The 20567-nt window shown below is 32.5% G+C and overlaps 1 protein-coding gene across 3 annotated transcripts; it reads left to right on the top strand.

The window, feature by feature from the left end:
- Nucleotides 1-6630: 6630 nt before the first annotated feature.
- On the top strand, nucleotides 6631-20348 carry LOC114763309 (protein VASCULAR ASSOCIATED DEATH 1, chloroplastic). 3 transcript variants are annotated; one of them, XM_028952931.1, is made up of 18 exons: nucleotides 6631-6994; nucleotides 7072-7131; nucleotides 7669-7719; nucleotides 7889-7954; nucleotides 8088-8183; nucleotides 8293-8394; nucleotides 9078-9178; nucleotides 9267-9415; nucleotides 11952-11992; nucleotides 13018-13105; nucleotides 13270-13353; nucleotides 13480-13534; nucleotides 13852-13918; nucleotides 17766-17865; nucleotides 19034-19095; nucleotides 19201-19240; nucleotides 19344-19645; nucleotides 19738-20348. In XM_028952931.1, the coding sequence occupies exons 1-18, from the start codon at nucleotides 6653-6655 to the stop codon at nucleotides 19975-19977; spliced, it is 2046 nt and encodes a 681-aa protein (XP_028808764.1). In that variant the 5' UTR covers nucleotides 6631-6652; the 3' UTR covers nucleotides 19978-20348. The 3 variants fall into 3 exon arrangements, with proteins under 3 accessions (XP_028808764.1, XP_028808766.1, XP_028808765.1); XM_028952932.1 differs by having other exon boundaries at nucleotides 6637-6994; nucleotides 19741-20348; XM_028952933.1 differs by lacking the exon at nucleotides 8293-8394.
- Nucleotides 20349-20567: the final 219 nt, after the last annotated feature.

The following is a 20567-nucleotide window of genomic DNA, read 5'->3' as shown; positions in this document are numbered from 1 at the left end:
TCAACTTGATACCATACCATTCAACATCTTTGCCGCCCCACTCATAGCCTTTCACTTTTATCTGCTTCAACCTACAAAACAATTCTTTGCAATTAGTTCTAACGACAACTCGATTGCTTTTAAAAAAATCAGCACAATTAAAAGATGTTGACCTCTTATCTTCTAACTGGTTGACAAATCGAATTCTGATACCAACAAGTGAAACAAAGCATTACATTTATCTTCTAACACTTATAATTAATTGTATCAGAATGATGATATCATCTATTAAGACTTAATGTTACTTATTAATGTTAGCTTTGCAGTATCAAAAGAGTATAGAAATGTTGTTTCCATCTCTGCACTATGTCACGTAAAAAAAAAAAAAGTAATAAGCCTGATGATTGTGAGCTTTTTTTTTTCCCCTGTTATTACAATTAAATCGATAATAAAGTATAAGGAATTAATAAACTTAAAAATTATAAATTTATAATAATTAAAATATTATTATTTTTATTTTCTATTCAATAAAAAAAACTGTTCAAGAGGATAATACATGGAAGGTTGCAAATTTTTTTTGTAAAAGTTGTGAATATAGATGAAAAATTAAGACAATAAAGGATCAAATCTAACCAAATCTGTACTCAGTATTTTGAACTTCTAACTCAATTTTTTATCCTCTGTACCCAATTTTATCTTTATTTCAATTTAACCAAACAATAGTAGGAACTTAAATTAGTAAATTGTAAAAAAAATACACTTCGACCCTCTTCTTCTGCTTTCTTAATTTTAAAATCTATAAAAAAAAACTGTAAAAAAGGAGTTGTTAAGAAATTATATTAAGAAAAAGTAAGATTAAGATAATTAGAAAATTATAATATTATAAAATATTTGTTCTAAATAATTTTCATACAAGTAAGCACAAGATGCATAAGTAAAAAAATTATAATTTATTACTTTTAAAATTAAAAAGAATTAGAGAATTATAATATCATAAAATATCCACCTAGTTATTGTTCTGATCATGTCTTCTGTTGTCATAATCTGAAAAAACAAGTTTGAGTGCTCATCATTCTGTTGTCTACTCCTATTTTTCTACTTTTTTAATTTTGAAACCTCTAAAAATGTTTAAAAATAAAAAAGTAGTAAGATTTTTTTAAAAATTAAATTGGAAAAAAGTAACGTTAAAGAATATAAATAAGCTATATTGCGAAACAATAAACCGAATTCTAATACCAATAAGTGAAACAAAGTTTTACATTTATCTTCTAATATTTATAATTAGTGATATCAGAATTCTGATATCACCTTTGAGATTTAATGTTACTTATCAATAATACTATTATAATATCAAAAGAGTATATAAATGTTATTTCCATCTCTTCATTACATCATGTAAAAAGAAAGAATAATAAGTCTGATAACTACGAGCTTTTTTTTCTATTATTACAATTAAATCAATGATAAAGTATAAAAAAATTAATAAACTTAAAAATTATAAATTTATGATAATTAAAATATTATTATTTTTCAGTTCTTATTCAATAATAAAAGAAAAAACTGTTCAGAAGAATTGTAAATAAAAGATTAAAAGTTAATCCAAACTTTCTTGTAAAAATCCTAAATGTAGATGAAAAGTTAGGAAAATAAATAATCAAATCTAACCAAATTTACTGTAAAGAAAGGAGAAAGATAAAGTCTGACAAAAGACTGGATATTTTTCTAAAGGAAAAAAAAAGAAAAAAGAAAACATGATTTAATAACTTTTGTGTATTAGATGCATATCCTATGTTTGTTAAGGTCAAACAGATCTTTTAAATCAAGAGTGTTATATAAAGAGTTTGGTAGTCTGGTGTAAATGGTTACCATAATCTAAAAAAATAAGTTTAAGCGTCCATCATTTTATTATTTGCCTCTTTCTTCTATCTTCTTGATTTTGAAATTTATAAAAAAAAATTGTTAAAAATAAAAAAAATACTAAAAAGAAAATTTTTAAGAAATTAAATTGAGAAAAAAATACCGTTAAAGAGCATAAAGAAGCTACGTTATGAAACGATAAATAAAGTTCTGATACCACCAAGTAAGATAAAATATTACATTTATTTTCTAATACTTATACTTAATGGTATCAGAGTTCTTATACCACCTATTGAAATTAAATGTTACTTACCAATATTGCCTTTATAATACCAAAAGAATATGCATATATTGCATCCATCTCTGCATAACAGTTCGTAAAGAAAAAGAACAAGAAGCCTGACGACTTTGAACTTTACCTGTTAATGCAATTAAATCAATGAAGAATCATAAGGAATTAGTAAACTTAAAAAAATTATAAATTTATAATAATTAAAATATTACTATTTTTGTATTTTATAGTCAATAATAAAAGAAAAATTATTTAAGAAGCTGATACATAAAAAACTAAAATCTAATTCAAACTTATTTGTAGCAGCTGTGGATAAAAGTGAAAAGCTAAGGCAAACGGAGGATCCAATCTAACCAAATCTATTTTGAAGGAAAGTAAAAGATAAAATTTGTCAGAAGATGCAAAATAAAATTATAGAGCACGACTAATTACTTTTAAAAAAGGTATAAAAAATTAGTGTTCTCTGTACATTTAGACAGCAAGAATCATGTTTTATATGAGGTTATAATCTTGTTTTCACTGCAATAAAAGTAAAGAAGAGATGAGAAGTCAGAAAAATATTGTCTTAGATTTTTTTCTAGTTGTAAAAGTATTATTTCAGCTATCAATTTAAAACATTTAAACATAATCAAGTGTAGTATTGCATCACTAATATTTTAAACATTTTTTTAACATTTCATCAAGCTTACATAGTTCTTATCATTGTGAATATACATTTTGCAGTTCCTACCAAGGTTGTTGCGAGTTTAAACAAATTCATGATAATGATATAAACTCGGATTGTAAATTCAAATCGTAAACTCGTAAGAGTTTACTTTTATTAATAAACTGATATTAAAAATATATAATCAAATAATTAATATAGAAAAAATGAGAACAATTTTATTTAAATATATTTTAAATTTAAATAATTGAAATTATATCTATCAATGTTCATAATTTATCATATTCAACAAAAAAATTTCTATAAAGATCATATATAAAGTCACTAAACATAACCAAATTTAAAAATTTAGCATGAATTTAAGAGTGAATTGACATGATTTTGTAACCTAAAAACGTAAAAATAGTAAACTTAGTAAATAAACTCGTAAGTTTAACTTAGTTTACAGTTATCACGAGTTTAAAAACAAGTCGACATGACTTTGTTAGTTGAAAACGTAAAAACATTAAACTCGGAGAGTCAACTCACAAGTTTGATAACAATGGTTCTTACATAGTATTATTCTTAAATTTTAAAATTTTTTCAGATTTAGAATATATCTAAAAAAACATAAAGAAGCTACGTTATGAAACGATAAACAAAGTTTTGATACCACCAAGTGAGATGAAATATTACTTTTATCTTCTAACACTTGTATTTAATGGTATTACCACCTATTAAGACTAAATGTTACTTACCAATATTGTGTTTGTAATACCAAAAGAGTATATAAATGTTGCTTCTATCTCTACATCACAGCTCGCAAAAGAAAAAATAAGAAGCCTGATAACTTTGAACTCTTTTTTTTAACCTATTATTGCAATTAAATCAATGATAAACTATAAAGAATTAGTAAACTTAGAAATTATAAATTTATAATAATTAAAATATTATTATTTTTCATTTTATAGTTGATAATAGAAGAAAAATTATTTAACAGGCTAATACATAAAAAATTGAAAGTTGATTCAAACTTGTTTGTAGAAGCTATGAATAAAAATGAAAAGTTAAGACAAATGAAGGATTTAATCTAACCAAATCTATTTTAAAGAAAAAAAAGATAAAATCTGTTAAAAAATACGATATTTTTATGAAGCAAAATAAAATTAAGGAGCATGACATAATAACTTTTAAAAAAGGTACAAGACAAAAATAATGTTTTCTATACATTTAGATCATAAGAATCATATTTTATATAAGGTTATAATCTTACATTCACTAGAATGAAAGTAATAAAGAGATGAGAAGTTAAAAAAAAATATTGTTCTAGACTTTTTTTAGTTTCAAAAGTAGCACTGAAGAGCATAAAGAAGTCAGGTTAGAGAATGATAAACAAAACTCGGATACCATTTGATGAAGCTAAATGTTTTTTACCCTCTATCACTTACAATTAATAGTATTAAAGTTCTGATACCACATACTGAAATTGAATATTACTTAACAAACTTTTTATTAGTTTTTACAATATGATTTATATATTTTTTAAAAATTCAAGAAGTTAATGCATATCTATTTTATTTTCATGGCTCTTATTAATTGTACTGATATTTTAATACTTTGATTTTGTTTTTACCTTTGAAGTACTGGAAGATTATATAAATGTTGTCTCTACCTCTATACCACAGCTCATAAAGAGAAAGAGGGAGAAACCTAATGACTATAGGTTCTTTTTCCCTGTTATTTCAACAAAATCAATGATAAAATATAAAAACTTAGTAAATTTAGAAATTATAATTTTTTAGTTACATTAAAAATTATACTTTTGTAATAATTAAAGTATTACTAATTTTTTTTATAAGTAATAAGAAAAAATTGTCCAAGAGGCTAATATGTAGAAAAATAACAAATTAATCCAAAATTGATGGTGCATGTTTTTTACAGGATGATGATTTTAAATAATGGAGGATTAGATCAATTCAAAATAATTTTGAAGGCAACAAAAATATAAGGTTTATTGAAGGATGAGATATTTTCATGCAAGAACACGGGATAAAAAAGCATGACTTGCTCATGTTGAAAAAAATACAAAAACAAAACAATCTTTTCTACTCATTTGTAAAATAATGTTACAGAGAAGTATGGAAGGTTAAAATTTGTTTTCAATACAATAAAGATGAGAAAGAGATAAAATAAGGTTAGAAAAATCAAATCTCTTATTTATGATAAAAAAGGTACAAACAAAGAAAAAAATATGAAAATGATAGAACTTGAAATCCAACAAGCATTAGCTCTGATACCACTTGACATGGAAGACAATACGAATTGACTAGGAAACAACTATAACAATCAAATTGAGACTCCAACGAGTGCATGTTTCGTTGATGTTGTGTAATTCTTCTAGATCGTTGAGCTATTTTAAATAGGTTAATTATGCGTTTCATTACTAAAATGTGTTTCTTGTACAGTTTTAATTTAAAGTCTTCAGAAATATCAAAGATTAAAAAGTATTGTGCTTTTTTTTATTTTTGAATAGAGGCAAATGGGTGAATCTAGTTTTAATGCTCACATCAATAGGATAGAGTTGCCTATGATTATGGGAAAGTAATCTTATGTTTTTAGTGCAAGCTAAATGAAGTAAAGGACAATGCATATATAGAAAAAACAGAAAATTAGTTCTTTGAATTTTTATTTTATACTATAAGATTAGCTAAAAATTATTACATTTAGCTTTTAAACCTACTTCCTTCTAGTCACTGAATTTGACATATTAAATCTGTGTGTTATTGAGTAAGTGCGTGTTACATTTGATGTCACATGAATAAAATATGATCTATAAAGAATTAAAAAAATTTCAAGTAATTACTATTTAAATAAGAGATAGATAAAAATAATCACCAAAATGAATAAAATATAAATTAAATTGAAAAAATATATATGTAAATAAGCCCACCTTTAATAGGTTTGTACCTAAAAGCATGGTTAACATTTTTTTTTTCAAAACCCCCGGCCTTGAATCTGATCAAGTCAGTCTAACGTACTTAATTTTATTTCGTCGATTCTATCTTGAAAGATAATGAGTAGGACATTTGAATAGGAGTAAAGTTAAAAAAGTTTTTGACAAATTTAATGACTTTGCTCTTTTTCTAAATTCAATCATGTCATTCAACATTACTTATATTCTGAATAAATGGGGCTAAGTTGAACTAAATTGAGAAAGACACTGGTGGGAATATGTTTCTCCCTCCGTTTCTTATTATAAGAGACATTTGATGCTTATAGCATGTTCCAATATATAAGAGACACTTAAAAGTTGTCTCTAGTTTTTTGTATTGATTTTCTATTTTACCCCTATTTATTTTGTCTCCAACTCATATTCTTTCTCCCTCTCACTTCTCTTTCTTTTAATAATTTAATTGTTCTCTCTCATACTCTCTCTCCTTATTAATAGGAGTATTGTTGGAAAAAACATTATACTTTTTACACATTAATTGTCCTCAACTAATTTTAACTGTTTTTTTAATCAACGTAATTTAATTATTTGTCTCTTATAATAAGAATGGAGGGAGTAATAAACAAGTTACATGTTATTGTTATTATTATTATTATTTTATTTTGTTTGGATGCAACAACCAGTCCAACAAATAGGACATCAAAGCAAACCGCTTGTTGCGGCGCAACCCGCCTGCCAAGATGGGAAACGCGGGCGCAGAACTTGATATCCACGCTTTATCATCACCACTAAGGCGTACGCTTTACGGCTTAAATGGTTTATTTTCATTCTGATACAGTAAAAACGACAATTAAGAATTGATATAACAATGAAGCCACGTGTCGGTTAGTCAATTTAGCCAGACGATAATGACCCCTTTCTTGAACTACTGATGTTTGACTCTATGCTTACGTTCTTAACGTTTCCGATCTTCAAACGCTTCAATTTCAGCTTCTTCAACCACCCCCGACCCATCCCCCCTCCTCTGCCCCTCTCTTTCTTCTTGGCGCATTTTCTAGATCTCTTCTCTCTTTCGGTCGTTTTCTTCTATTCTATGGCTGTCGCCGCCGCCGAAGCCGGCGGCATGAGTGAACCGCGGACTCAGCATGTGGATGCCGCGCCTTCGGAATCAGTCTCTGGTACACCATCGTCGTCTCCTTCGCCTGCAAATGGTCTTGATCGGAGCTATTCTAACAATTCTTTGCAGAACCCTCGTCAAGATGCTGAAATTGAGGTGCTGAGCTTATTATACGAATTTTTTGTTTTCAAAATTTTTGGTTTGACGATGATGGGTAATTTTTCTGGTTACAGTCTGCGGAAATATTGAAGAGCGAAGAGTATCGTCAGTTGTTTCGTCTCCCGCCAGAGGAAGTGAGTATTTTCAATCATGATGAGCACCAGTCTTTTTTATTTTAATTCTAATATCTTTATAGATGAATTTCTGTTGGCTGATTGTCAATGCCATTCTGTTAAGACTGAATTTTCGTTTACTTGAAAAAAAAATCGGCAGTCTCTCGTGACTTGTGAAATTTACATCTTTCAGAACTAATGCAATTGTGCCATATGACTCTTGTCATTTTGTTTGGTCATGTTATCATTCCATCATTTGTTTCCCTTTCGTGAGATAAGTAGAGGATAAAACCTTTCCATTCTCTGTACAAAGGGCAAAAGAGTTCAAAAGAACAGATTCTGGTCTTGAACGTAAGTGAGTGCTGGGGTTTTTCTGCTAGACTTTGTTGCATGAGTCACCCATCAACAGCGGTATAATAATATGACGTTGTTGTGTGACCTGTGTCTTTATATATAATGTTATGTCCCATAGTTGAGAAGTTTCTGAAATTTCCGATTGTTTTTTTGGTATTGGAGAAACTTTTCTTCTTTATTGATTTCTGTTTTTTTTTTTTTAAGGTCCTTATTGAAGATTTTAACTGTGCTCTCCAGGAAAATATATTGATCCAGGTAATTTTTACATTTGGTTGAATGTTGCTCTAGGACCATGATTCGTTGTTCATGTTAGTATTTCATTGTACTGTGTTGGTGTGAATATCTATATGCTATGTTTCTTTAGAGATGTATTAGGAATGTGTTTTTGTTTTTATTGTTAAGCTTTTCTTTTGTTTGTTTGTAGGGTCATATGTACCTGTTTGTACATTTTATTTGTTTTTACTCAAACATATTCGGGTTTGAGACAAAGGTATGCCACATAGCTCAATTTTTGACTATTTATTTTTTTATATGGTCACTGTTTGATTTCTGTAGTTATTGCTTTTAGTTCTCACTCTCGGTGTTTATTGCTTCTTGTAAATTTTGATGATTTAATGATATAGAGAGTAATCCCATTTGATGAAGTCACCAGTGTACGCAAGGCAAAGACAGCAGGACTCTTTCCTAATGCCATTGAAATTTTTGCTGGAGACAAGAAGGTATGCTGTATGATCATAGTCTTTGTGTTGAATTTGGCTTTTGATCTGCGTCAATCTTGTGTTTTAAAATCAGCCACATGATGTCTTACAACATTTGTATATTTGGCAGTACTTTTTTGCATCCTTTCTATCCCGTGACGAAGCATTTAATATCATTAATGACGGGTGGTTGCGACATCGCAATGGTGCTATAGCCAGCACTGAGCAGCAGGTCAATTAAAAATTATGTTGACACTTGATGCCTAATGTTTGTAATGCTGTGAGGGTTAATTAACTTAGGAGCAAATATATTTATTTCTACATTGGTAGTGTGATATGCTTTAGGAAATATAAGGTTACCTGCTGGTACAGTAATTTGTTGCTAGATTATGGACAAAGTAGCAAATAGGTTGAGGGGGAGGAGGATGTCATGATTATTGGTTGTTTTTAGGTGTAACTTACCATGTCTCCCCTTTAAGAAGTTTTTTGGTGTTTAGAATGTTGGTGTGAGAAATGTCAAATTTTTAATTCTGCACCAGGCTTGGATATTGGATATATGTTATGAATTTATATTTCTAAAGTAATGGTTGGCTACCCGTCCATTGAAATGCTTATCTGTAAAGATTCATTTAGCATCAGTTTACATATATTTGAGCTGACAAGCCCTATTTATTATGATATGGACTCCCTCAATGCATGCATTATTTAGTTAATTTACTGGTTCAAGTTAAGCTTGGCAGTTCATTGTTGTTTGGAGGATTATATTTCTATAAATTTTATAGTTTAAGTTCAACAGATACCAATACTTTCTTTGTCATCTGTTAGAATCTTGCATTCCCGGAAAGATTCTAGAATGTAGATTAATTGGCTATTGCTGCATTACGCATGTTGTCTGATACATTGATTTTACTTCAGGAAACAGTATCTGAGTCTAGCAGCCAAGAGAATGGATTTATAGCTATTGAAACAGTGAATGGTTCTGAGATAGTAGACAATGAATCACGTGCTGCCAATCTGTATGCTTATTATGATGTCGATTGTTGCTTTAGAGTGCTTTGATTTAATGTGGGACTCATTCAGGGTCTACTTATGTGTGGAAATCAGGAGCAAAGACAGTTCTAGCAAAGATGGTGAAGCCATGGCTGTTCCAGAGGAGCATTCCACGGTAGCAGGTATTGCAGAAACTGTATCTAACAATGCTATTTCAGGAGCTACCTGGAATTGGAAGGAAGAGAATATGGATGCTCCAAAAAGTGAGTTTGGGTAGTTTCTTCTAGCTCACAATTGAGATGCAGACACATGAATGGATTTATTTTTCTATGATTTGTTTATGGGAGAAAAGGTTTCCGTATTGATTTTTCCATTATTTTAAATTCCTGATTCAATGTCTATAGAGGTCAGGGAAAGGTCAGCTTACCATGTAATATTTGCAGAAAAGGGAAATTTTACTCTCTAGTGCTTCAGGGATGTGGAGTAGAGCCATGATAGCCTGACAATAAAAAATGACTACTGAAATTTGGACAGTAAAAGGGGCATATGTTTATCTTATAAATGGAAAACTTACCTGTGAAATTATGTTGCAAACATTTTGTACAAGGAGCTGTGCTAGTTAAAAAGAAGAAATCAGGAAGTTAGTGCATAACTTGTTTGTTGGCTATCAACTTTTTGTCTCCTCTGTTATAAGTTTGCTATAAATATTCTTTTTCCTTTTCCCATATTTTTTTAGGTTAAAGATTAAACTTTGATGCAAATTTTAAATTTTTCATTTCATTACACTAAAATACAATAAAGAAACAGAGAAACTGCAGCCAGATATGCATTCTCATTCTTCATTGGCACATTAAAACCCAGATATTAATCATCTATAAAGCATTGAAAAAATGCACGAGAAAAAGATAATACTTCCAATTTTTAGGATGAATTTTCCCCTGTTTCATTTATAACCAACGGAATTAATGAGTGTAAATAACAAAAGACCCAAAAACAGGACAGAAACATAAAATCGAGGACAAAATAGGTTAAGTAGAAGCAAACAGTGAGGAAGTGTCAGATTCAATTTAGAATAATGCACACGCAAACACACAAATGCCAGATAGTAAAAATACTTTCTCTTCTTCCTCCAAGCCTTCTTCTTGCCACCGGTGGCACGCTTCTTGTGCATGGAATCCCTGGAAATACCTGAGGTGGAAAAAGACACCCATGAGAGAAATATCCACAGCTTGTTACTACTAAGAATTGAACAATTCTAATAGAAACTCGACACTCGAAGATAAAAACGAAGCATACCCATATTGACTGAACTGTGGTATCAGCCAGCCCCCCCCTCTCTCTCTCCCCTCCCTCTCTCCCTAAACCCGGAAGTGTAACCTATTTCACAGCTTCTCTGAGGGAACAAACAGAAGGGAGAGGGGGCTGAGCCGCTTGGGTAAGTCGAAGTCAAGAAACATGAGTTATATTTACTTTTGTAGCATATGAAGTTGAGAACTTTGAGGTTAAAAACTTCGATGTTAGAAAGGTATCATTAGTTCTGTAATATGAAATAACATACTTGACATTCGCAAATGAAGGTGATTTATTGCTGTGTGGATATGTCTGAATTTCACTTTCATCTCCATGGCTCAACTGACTTCATTGAAAGTTGATGTTATGGATGATGTATCATAATGAGAAAAGCTTCCTCTTTAATGCTAAAAGTAAAGTCCTTATTCCATTTTCTTCTTTCTATAAAGAGTCTGTGGGGTTACAATTATAAGCACCAGAAATTGATCTTTACCATAGAGTAGCCACGGATAGGAGGAAGAGTTTGATGAAGGACTAAAGAGTTAAAGAGGTTGGAGTCATTGGTGAGGAGGTAACCTCCCCCCCCCCCCCTCTCTTTGGGTCAGAATTTCCAGGACGTATCCTGTAGGTCATCTATTAAGGGGCTGGACTGGGTACTTCTCAGGATAATTCAACTTAGAGCGGTCCTTTGAAGAAGAGGGAATTTAGAATTCCATTTAACTAGTTGTATGAAGGAAAAAAGTCTTCAGAGCCTGTTGGTTTTATAGATTTGGTTACTTCCAGCCTTGTTGGGTCATAGACAGGGAAGGCATTATTCAGAAGAGTAACGGGTTTGATTGTAATTTGGTGGTAATAATAATCCTTGTCTTGAAGAAAAGTAGGTCTATCAGGTGATGGATCGTATGCTGTTTTTTTTTTTTCTTTTTGAGTTGTACGAAGGTAGGTCCTCTTTGATAGATTAGCGCTGTAAGGTTTGAGACTTTTTGAGCTTTATTGCTGGAAGGAAACTCTTGGATGCAGCACCATTACCAAGATGTTTCTATTTACTGAAACATGGGAAGAAGTTTTCAAACCATTCATGTTAAGATCTCAGAAAGTTACTTTCAAGTTTCATTGTATGCTTTGAAAATTACTGCAGTTTTCCTGTGCATATATCAAAATCTACAGTGGTGAAAAACTTCATCTCTTTTAAAAGTTGTCGAAGCATGAAGAAGGCTTACCATACTTATGCCATGCTTTGTTATATGGCAGGATAAACTTTGCGCTAAAAGCATATTGGCTTATATATTTTAACATAATACTATCATCCAAGTAATGTATTATTATAATGTGTGAATAATTAATTGTTCAGGGAAATATTTTATGCTTGCGAGAGCAAGATACACTGTCTATCTATCTATTTATTCTGTGTACCTTATAGTATGCTGTGTTTTTGGTTTAACTATATTCTTATGATTTTTGTTATTTATGCTTTTATTTTAATGCTTTGATCTTGTCTATGCCTTGCAGCACCGGAGGTTTATACAAATGTTGCAGAATCAAAGTTTCCGGTAATTTGTGTTACAAATAGAAAGTTATCAAATTACCCTGTTGATGTTTAATATAATGAAACACTAGAACCCCCTTCAGGGCAAAAGCACACAAATATCTTTCTTGATGTTCAAGTAAGCTGTGTCCACACCCTATACGGAATTGATTTTTGAGACGCACAACCGCGTTGTACAGTAGTCTGTTCAAATTATTCGGGAGAGTGTATAATAATTTTACAGTAGAGGGGGCTGAGATTCTCGGAGTAGTTTTCCAAAATACTAGAGTCATATTTGGTAAGGACAAAAGAGGTTTCAGGAAACGGAGATGCAGAGAGAATCCATTATCTTGATATGTTTTGTGCATATTATCAAGTTACTAAGGAATTATGCCTGAATAAGGCCTCTTTAGCTTGGACCAAGGAAGGTTCCTTCCTACTAAGAACAAAAAATGCATTCCCGTGCCCTAATGTATCACATATTTTGACTATTTTGTCCATTCTTGATTTAAAATATCTTAATCTTGAAATTTGCCAGCATAAATATTATTTTATATAATATTTAAATGTCATTTCCTTGGAAAAAAAAAGGTAGTAATCTTCTATCTATTTTATATCAAAATAATGTCCGTAGTTCTGAAAATTCAACTTAATTGCTTTAATGAGTAGTATTCATGTCATTTGGCTATTTTGACTCCTTCCTTCCCTTTCTTGATTCTTCATATCAAACTTTCAATGCAAAAAAAAATAAAAAATAAGAAATTAAAATAAAAATAAAAATTCCATGATTTCTTCCTTCGTGCCAACCACAGTTTTAGCCTAAAAGCAACATTTCCATTGAAGCCTCTCTCCCTATCCCTCTCCCTTTCTTTATCCCTCATAAATGACTCCATCCTGCCAAACGTGACCTAAGTGAGGTGTGAGTGTATTTCGCTCAATTTTTCACTTCCTTTAAAGTTTTCCCATGTTGAATACTCGTATTTATTGATTAATAATTAAAGCTAGCATGTGGACAAATGTTTGTCTGAAGCTTCTGATTACTAATTGCAGATAACAGTAGAGGACTTCTTTAGGTACTTTTTATCAGACGATGCTGTTAATTTTCACGAGTCGTTTCATAAAAGATGTGGAGATAAAGGTAGCCTGCTTGAATCTTGTATTACTTATTTATCTCAATTTACTTTTGGAATTTTAATCTTTTGATGCTGATCTTGTATTGTTTATTTTAGTTAAGGTAAGGAATAAAGAATGCATAGTTTTTCAAAGCCTTATTATTTTGGTATGTATGATGGTTACTTTCAGACTTGAAGTGTACTTCATGGCATTCTCAAGAAGTTGGGTATACCCGTGAAAAGTCATTTCAACATCCAATAAAAATTTATCTTGGTACGCATCAGCTGCTTCTATTTTGAGCATCCAATAATGCGAAGTTCCCTGTTCTAGCCTGTGTTTTACTTTATCCTTTTGCAATTATATTTTTATGTTTCTCATGTGATCTTGAATCCTTTTAAGGAGCGAAATTTGGTGGTTGTCATGAAGTTCAGACACTCCGAATCTACAAGAACAGGTTGTAGCTATGCTGTTGGTTATCAATATTCTTATGTTTATCAGTTCTCTTCTCTAATTCATCTGGCAAGAGGCTTTTTTTTTTTTTTTGGGGTGCAATCTGTCAAGAGAGCTAAGTCTGCACTTAAACCCTGAACTTATGTGCAGTTTGATCTAACCTTTTTGGGGCTAAATGAGTTTTTAACGGGGGCTAAGTTTTGGGAAACCTATGGGGATGCCAGGATGGATATCCTAGGTCCTGAGTATTTGAAATATATGGGGGGAGCAGTTGAATCACTTTACTTGTTTTCATGACATTGCACTTCTTGTTTCTTTTAGTCATATGGTTTTAGAGACATCGCAAGAAGTCAGCGGCGTACCTTATGCAGATTATTTCCGTGTTGAGGTAAGCTTCTGTAAATTTCAATGCATATAATCAGAAATTTTCTGTAACTTTAAGCCTTATAAATTTGTTTTAGAAGAAAATTAATTTTTCAGATTATGTTGTCCAGTTGGCTGAATTAGAGGTAGGGGATTACATCAGTTCTAAAACCTCTTTCATTATCATTAAATGCACCTAAAATGGAGGACATTTTATTTCTTCTACAAAAATGCAACAAGGAAGCTGCATTTAGGGGATGCAGATGCCCTCTTGTAGAAATGAGTGCTTAATTTTTACTTTGTAATAGAACCCAAGCAAAATACTAGATACCCAACACTGATTTTATATTAAATATCAAATGATCTTCTTTTCAGTTGAAAGAAAGTTACAAGACATGAAAACTCACAAAGGATACAGAAGGAAATTGCTCTCAGCACATTCAAACTCACTAGCACCCTAAAATTCACTAAAATAGAAAGAGAAAATGATGAAGAAAGATGACCTTCCTTCACCAGCTACCTAGCATTCGAGAGGCCAGAACTCTCTACACCACTCTCAATACCCAGAAGACAGAACTCCCCTCTCTGTGGACCGAAGGGAAGATTTAAAGACCCAAAAAGTGACTCTCACATCCCCCAACTTAAACCTCTCATAGACCCTGCCTGTAGCAACGTTATAGCAAATCTAATTCTCCAATTATTTCTCCATAACAGTAGGAATCTCAAGGTCAACACTCTGGCCATCATAAAGTGGCTTTCCGTTTTCTTTCATCTTCCTAATTCCCTGGCAAGCTTCTATGATCGTGCAAGACAATGCCTTCTTAGTACTTTAAAGGTTACTAGCCTCCTCACTGGTCTGCTATGCACTGTCAGTAATTTGAAATCTCTGATCATGTTTCTAGATGATAACAGGAAAGGAGGGAGTCGCCAACAAATTTATTAAAATCATCAAAAAGGTCTAACATCGCTTAGTTATATTATTCAAATAATAAAAATAATCTAAACTAAACCTAGCTGAAATAAGATAATCGTAGATAGGATAGGGTAATAGGATAAATCTTATAAATGCTAATTCAAATAAGTTTATTCGAAAAATAATGTAATTATTCTACTCAAAATAACTTTAAAGTAAAGATACAATAATCCTAACTCTTCTTTCCCATGATTTCTCTTCTCTTGAAGGACTCTCCTCTGAATAGTTTATTTGGTGATATAACTCGAACAAGATACTGCATGAAGGCAAGATGTGGAATAAGTTTGAGGGAAGGAGGAAGGAGGAAGAAACAGAGAGAAAGGAGGGAGAAATAAAAGAAAAAAAAGAAGTAGATGATTAACTCAATAAATTAAACAAATCATGAAATAGTCTTACATCAAACCATCCCGAGGGCCTATTTAGGTATGGTTATTCAAATAATTAAAATAATCTAAGAAAATATAATGGGATAAATCCTAAAAGTTCTATATCTTAATTAAAATAACTTTATTTAAAAAGTCCTAATTATCTTAAACGTAAAATAACCCCGACTTTTTCCACCATCAAGACCCCAATGGATGGTTGTTCAAGGTGGAGAGATCCTTCTTTGTGAATGGCATTAACAAAGGAAATAAGTATGCCCAGGCTGCTAGTTTTTTCTTTGTTTTTGTTTTGCCCCCGTGGGGGGGGGGGTGTTTGAGCAGACGCCCCAACCCAACCCATTTCTAATTCTAATGGCTAGAAGCCAGACAAGTGATTAGGACTTGGTAATTGTTTAAAGAGTTGTTGGAAGGCATCACTGTCGCCAACTGGTGATAGTTAAGAAAGGTTAAGGGGGTTGATAAAGGATGGCTCTGTTGAAGAGTGCAATGAAATGTCTGAGCTACTATCAGGACCATTGGGTGGCTATCTAATGAGTTGTTGATGGGAACGTTCAAATGTATACTGACGGATGAAATTCAGTTGAGGTATATTTTGTGTATCTAACTGATTAGTTAGTTTTTGAGTTAGTCTCAAAGGCCATGACTAAAATGTTGTTAATGTATGAAGGAGAAGGTATAAATACTAGGGCCTGTAATCGTGGTAGTTGTCTGCTGAATTTTACCTTACGTTTCCTATTATTAGGTGGTGCTTCCTGAGCTCATATTCATGGCTCTTGCCATTTCAGAGGGGACCGTGCTTCTAGTGTTCGGATCCCAGAGGGCTTTGATGCCAATTGCCAAGATGAAACCTAGAAGATAATTCTCCTTTCAATTAATCAGTGAAGTACACAAATCCGTCTAAGCTAACTTCATTAAACCCTAGAGAATACCCAAGCTAACGCCACAAAAGAGAAGGTTAAATTCAGAAGGAAAACGAGCACATCTAATTAATGCTAAAACCTAGGAATATAAATAGATAATTGTCACTGAACTAACTACTACTTATCTCGATAATAATACTAAAAAACGGGAAGATAACTCTAATATGCCAAAGCCCAATAATCCATATCTTGAGGATCTCCAGCACCTTGCACAAGAAGGATACACCTTTTTTTTCCTCATTTTTCATATTTTCCATTTGAAATAGGCCCTTTACCCATTTATGGCGGCACAACCTATACCCAAGGCCTCACAGAAGAAATGGAACCAATGGTTCAACCTAAAGCGGTTATTAAAAAAAAAAAAAATTTACTAATGAATGGCCAGCAGCTTGCACAACAAGGATACATACACCTTTTCTTTTTACGTTTTCATATTTTCCATTTGAAGTAGGCCCTCTACCCATCTATGGTGGCACAACATACCCAAGGACTTACAGAAGAAATAACCAAAGATTCAACCTAAGGTGGGAAAAAAGGTTACTAATGAATGGCCCACAGAAGGTCCAAAGTAATTGGAAAAACTCACCTGTGAATGTACCCAGAAAGAATTAGAAATGATTCAGAGTCAGTTCTCCGCATTCAACCCTGAGGATAAGGCGGTGGGAAGTCTAGTTAGAATTATTTTATTAGGATATATAGATTAATTCAATTGACAATGAATAAATTAAAATACGTTTTTAGGATATTTAGATTATTTAGATTGTCTTTTCGATTTAATTTGGTTTCAAATGAGGATTTACCTGTTATTTGAATAAGGATTTTTTTTTTTTTAATCATACTATTATCTTGTCTTTGAGCGCCGTAGTAGTTTGACTTGGATTAGGAATGAGGCGCTGTAAGTCTAAATAAGCCATAGGACTACTCGATTGCATTGACATTCTGCCTACTGAAGCTTTCTCCCTCAAGTTTTTTCTTCACATATTATCCCTCCTCTACCTTCTCTCTCCTTCTACCTTCACAGTATGACATCACAAGTTCTTAAATTGTAGAGGAGGAGAATGATGGGAATACTAGGCTTTGTGGAAGAGTATACCGCAGGAGAAAGAAGTCAGCCCGAAAAGAGGACGGAGGATGCCTAACATTTGTCAGAGGAAAAATGGTGCCAGGCGTGAATTGAGAATAATTAGGGGCTGGTAGTGAAGTCGCGCAGTAGGGATGATTATTTGTGAGTTTATCAGGTAGTGCATGGACAAAGGAGAGGAGAAATAATGTTAGGGAGGGACATAAGGATGCTTCAACATTCATATATTATTTTAAATTTTTTCACTCTTGTGGCTTTAGGAGCACAAAGCAGCTGTTAATGAACCCTTTATTTTGGCTTGAAAAATAAATAGTATTATTTCAAGTTGAATAACCAGGTATTTGCATATATATAGAGAGAGAGGGAGGGGGAGAGAGAGCAACCGGGCTTCTTGAGTTTCTTTATGTGTGAACAGTCTAGTAAATTTTTGTTTTCTATTCTCTATTCACTAACAACTTTTCCCCCAATTATTTGTGTAAATTTTGCTTACAAAGTACTTTCCTCATGATAACCAGGGACGATGGGATGTTGAGGGAGACAACAGTGAATTAAAAGAGTGCTGTGTTTTGCGGGTTTATGTGAATGTGGCATTCTCAAAGAACACTATATGGAAAGGTGTTCCTTTATAGTATATAGCTTACTCAAATATTACCATGGTTTGTTTGGGTTTTTTTTCCCCCTTTTCTTTCTTTGTTTTCCCCCCCCCCCTTCTTTGTACTACCTTACATTGCGCCAGGACATCGTATTCTTATTTGGTTTTTAAAATTGTTGATGTTTTTATGCTACTTTAAATGTTTCACAATTATGCTATTGTTGCATCTGTTAATGATATGATACATCGGTTTTGTAGCTGGTCATATAAGAACATAAAGAAAGTTAGATCTTGAATTTATTAATTGCACAGTAAACAAAGGGTTGTTAATTTCATTTGCTTCTGTCGAGTTCTGAGATTCTTGAGCATTATGTAGCCAATTTGTTTCTTTTTTTTTTTTTGGTTTTTTTGTTTTTGGCTATTCATGGAATGAATATGGTTTGATTTTAGTTTAGGATAAATCAAGTCAAAGTTCATATCATACGACCAAGGAACTTTCTTGGCGATCCAAGCTTTCTTAGGTGGATGTCTGGTGATTTTTAGTTTCATAAAAAAATATGCATGTCATTGGACAATGTCTATATCTTAGATTCCCGATGATGTTAACCTCATAACTGCATTGCTATTGCATGTACTGCGTCTAGAATTATAGATGACTGTTGAGCATTGTCATTGTCGTCTACTGTTGATATTGTCTTAATCTCAAATTTTTGATGTCTTTTATCTTTACTTCTCTTGATGATCTACAATGCTCTAAATTTTCTGCAATTCTGCATAATTTTCATGTTTGAATCTTTGCATGGAATGTTTTGTGTAGACTTGCATCAATTTCTTCTGCTGCAAATAGACACAATTTGTGCACACAAATCATATTCATTGATATAATTGCGTCTTTATGAGCTACCTAGCGTTTAGCTCCCATTTCTGCTCTAGTTTGTGATGACTATAATTTCATCTTCGACTGTCAGAATGAGTATTCTTAAAATTAATGTAATCTCAAGTGATTGAAACATTCATTTGCACTGAATCTTTGAAAGTTTTGCTCAGTGCACTTTCTTTTGCTCTCAAGGGCAACAACCCCCCCCCCCCCAAAAAAAAAATAATAATGCAGTGAGTTGCATTTGGATGCGCATTGCTTTTAATGTGATAAATTGGGCTTTCCTAACTCCAAGTGATTGTACCTAATCACAGGCAAAATAGTACAGTCAACAATCGAAGAATGCAGAGAAGCTTATGCTACATGGATAAACATGGCAAGTTCATATTATCTTTTTGTGCTGTGTGACTCTTACAATGTTTTCTCCAGGTTAATAATAATGATTTTCATTATTATCTGTCACTGATTTCATTTCTGTCAGGCTCATGAATTGTTGAAGCAAAAGAACCTCGAGAAACAAGGTTTGGTATTTGCAAAGCTTATGTTTTATCTGGGAATCCAAAGATTTTATATTTTCCAAGTATTAATAATGAAGGTTCACGTAATTTACTTTTCTTGATGCAGAGAGAGCTTCTACTGCTAGTGAGGCACAAACAAGTGAACGAAATTTAGATAGTGAACAAAAAGCTGGAGGATCTTCAGAGAGTTCACAAGAAACAAATAACCCTGGGGTTCAGCCAGTTGCCTCTGACATCGTTCATTCTATCCGCAACATTGACAACCAACTGCAAGGAAATTTCATCGACTCAATGTCTATTTCATGCATGTTAAGAGAATGCGTGACAAAGTTCCGGTCTTGTTTAAAAAGTCAGAGCCATCTCTCTCTGTTCCTAGTCATCATTTTTGCTGTCATCTTCTTTATGCAGGTGCGTTTCAACTAGTCAAACCTGATTTTTCCTTTGATTTTACTGTAAGATGTACACACTTGAGTTACTTCTAACCTTTTCTTCTGTTGCAGCAGTTTAGCATACTTATACTGTTGTCCAGGCCCCAACACATTCATGTGAGCACTCCAACAGATTATATGAACAGGATAGAATATGGAGTGGGCAGAAGCCCTTCAGATATAGCTTGGTTAGAGAAAAGGATTCACTTCCTCAAAGATGAGATGTATATGGTTGAGACTAGACTGGAGAGAATGAGGTACGAGCATGCACTCTTGAAAAAACAACTCAGAGATCTAGAGTTAAATAAATAGATTCACAGTCACCCGCCGCCGCCAGACTTTGATTCATGTACTTGTGGCAATTCCTTCCTTGTAAATGAGAAAAAATGTAATACGTGGACATGAGAGAGAAAAGTGAAAAAAGAAAAAAGCAAAAAAAAAAAAAATCCTGCAGAAGACTGGCTGGATTTTCACTCGGCTTATTGTTGTCTGTACTTGGTAGAGAAGCTTCTGACTTAGCGGCCTAAAAGTAAAAGAGACAAAGGAACCCTGCAATGTGTAATATTTTTAAGTCCACTGGACAGTCCACAGGTTTACATTTTCGGTCTGATTACAAGCTTGAACTCTTGCATGGTGGCTTGTTTCTTGTAAATCCGCGCCGAATTGGATATTTCTTGGGGTTACTCTGTCTATTTTACGGCTATACGTGTTTTTTGGGAAAAAAAAGTAAAAAATAAAATCATCTTTTTATTATATTCTTTTTCGTTTAGTTGTTGCTTGAACCTAGGCCGTAGGCTCTATGGAGCAAGAGGAGAGAACTCAAAAGGATTGGATGGTTTGAAAAAGGGGATTATGGGTAATACTTTTAGGAGGTAAGAGGAGTAATTTTAGAATTAGGTCGG

Source organism: Neltuma alba, unplaced genomic scaffold, assembly GCF_004799145.2.
Source record: "Neltuma alba isolate B1F8T4 unplaced genomic scaffold, ASM479914v2 tig00011274_pilon, whole genome shotgun sequence".
NCBI classification, from domain to species: Eukaryota; Viridiplantae; Streptophyta; class Magnoliopsida; order Fabales; family Fabaceae; genus Neltuma; species Neltuma alba.
The sequence above is the reverse complement of the archived record's forward strand: the minus strand, read 5'-3'. Positions and strand labels throughout refer to the sequence as shown.

What these genes read in the sequence shown, in the direction of transcription:
- LOC114763309 (XM_028952931.1), top strand. Translation starts at nt 6,653, where the DNA reads ATGTTTGACTCTATGCTTACGTTCTTAACGTTTCCGATCTTCAAACGC. An exon ending in GTCAAGATGCTGAAATTGAG is followed by an intron (nt 6,995 to 7,071) that starts GTGCTGAGCTTA and finishes TTCTGGTTACAG; the next exon opens with TCTGCGGAAATATTGAAGAG. An exon ending in TTCGTCTCCCGCCAGAGGAA is followed by an intron (nt 7,132 to 7,668) that starts GTGAGTATTTTC and finishes TTTTTTTTTAAG; the next exon opens with GTCCTTATTGAAGATTTTAA.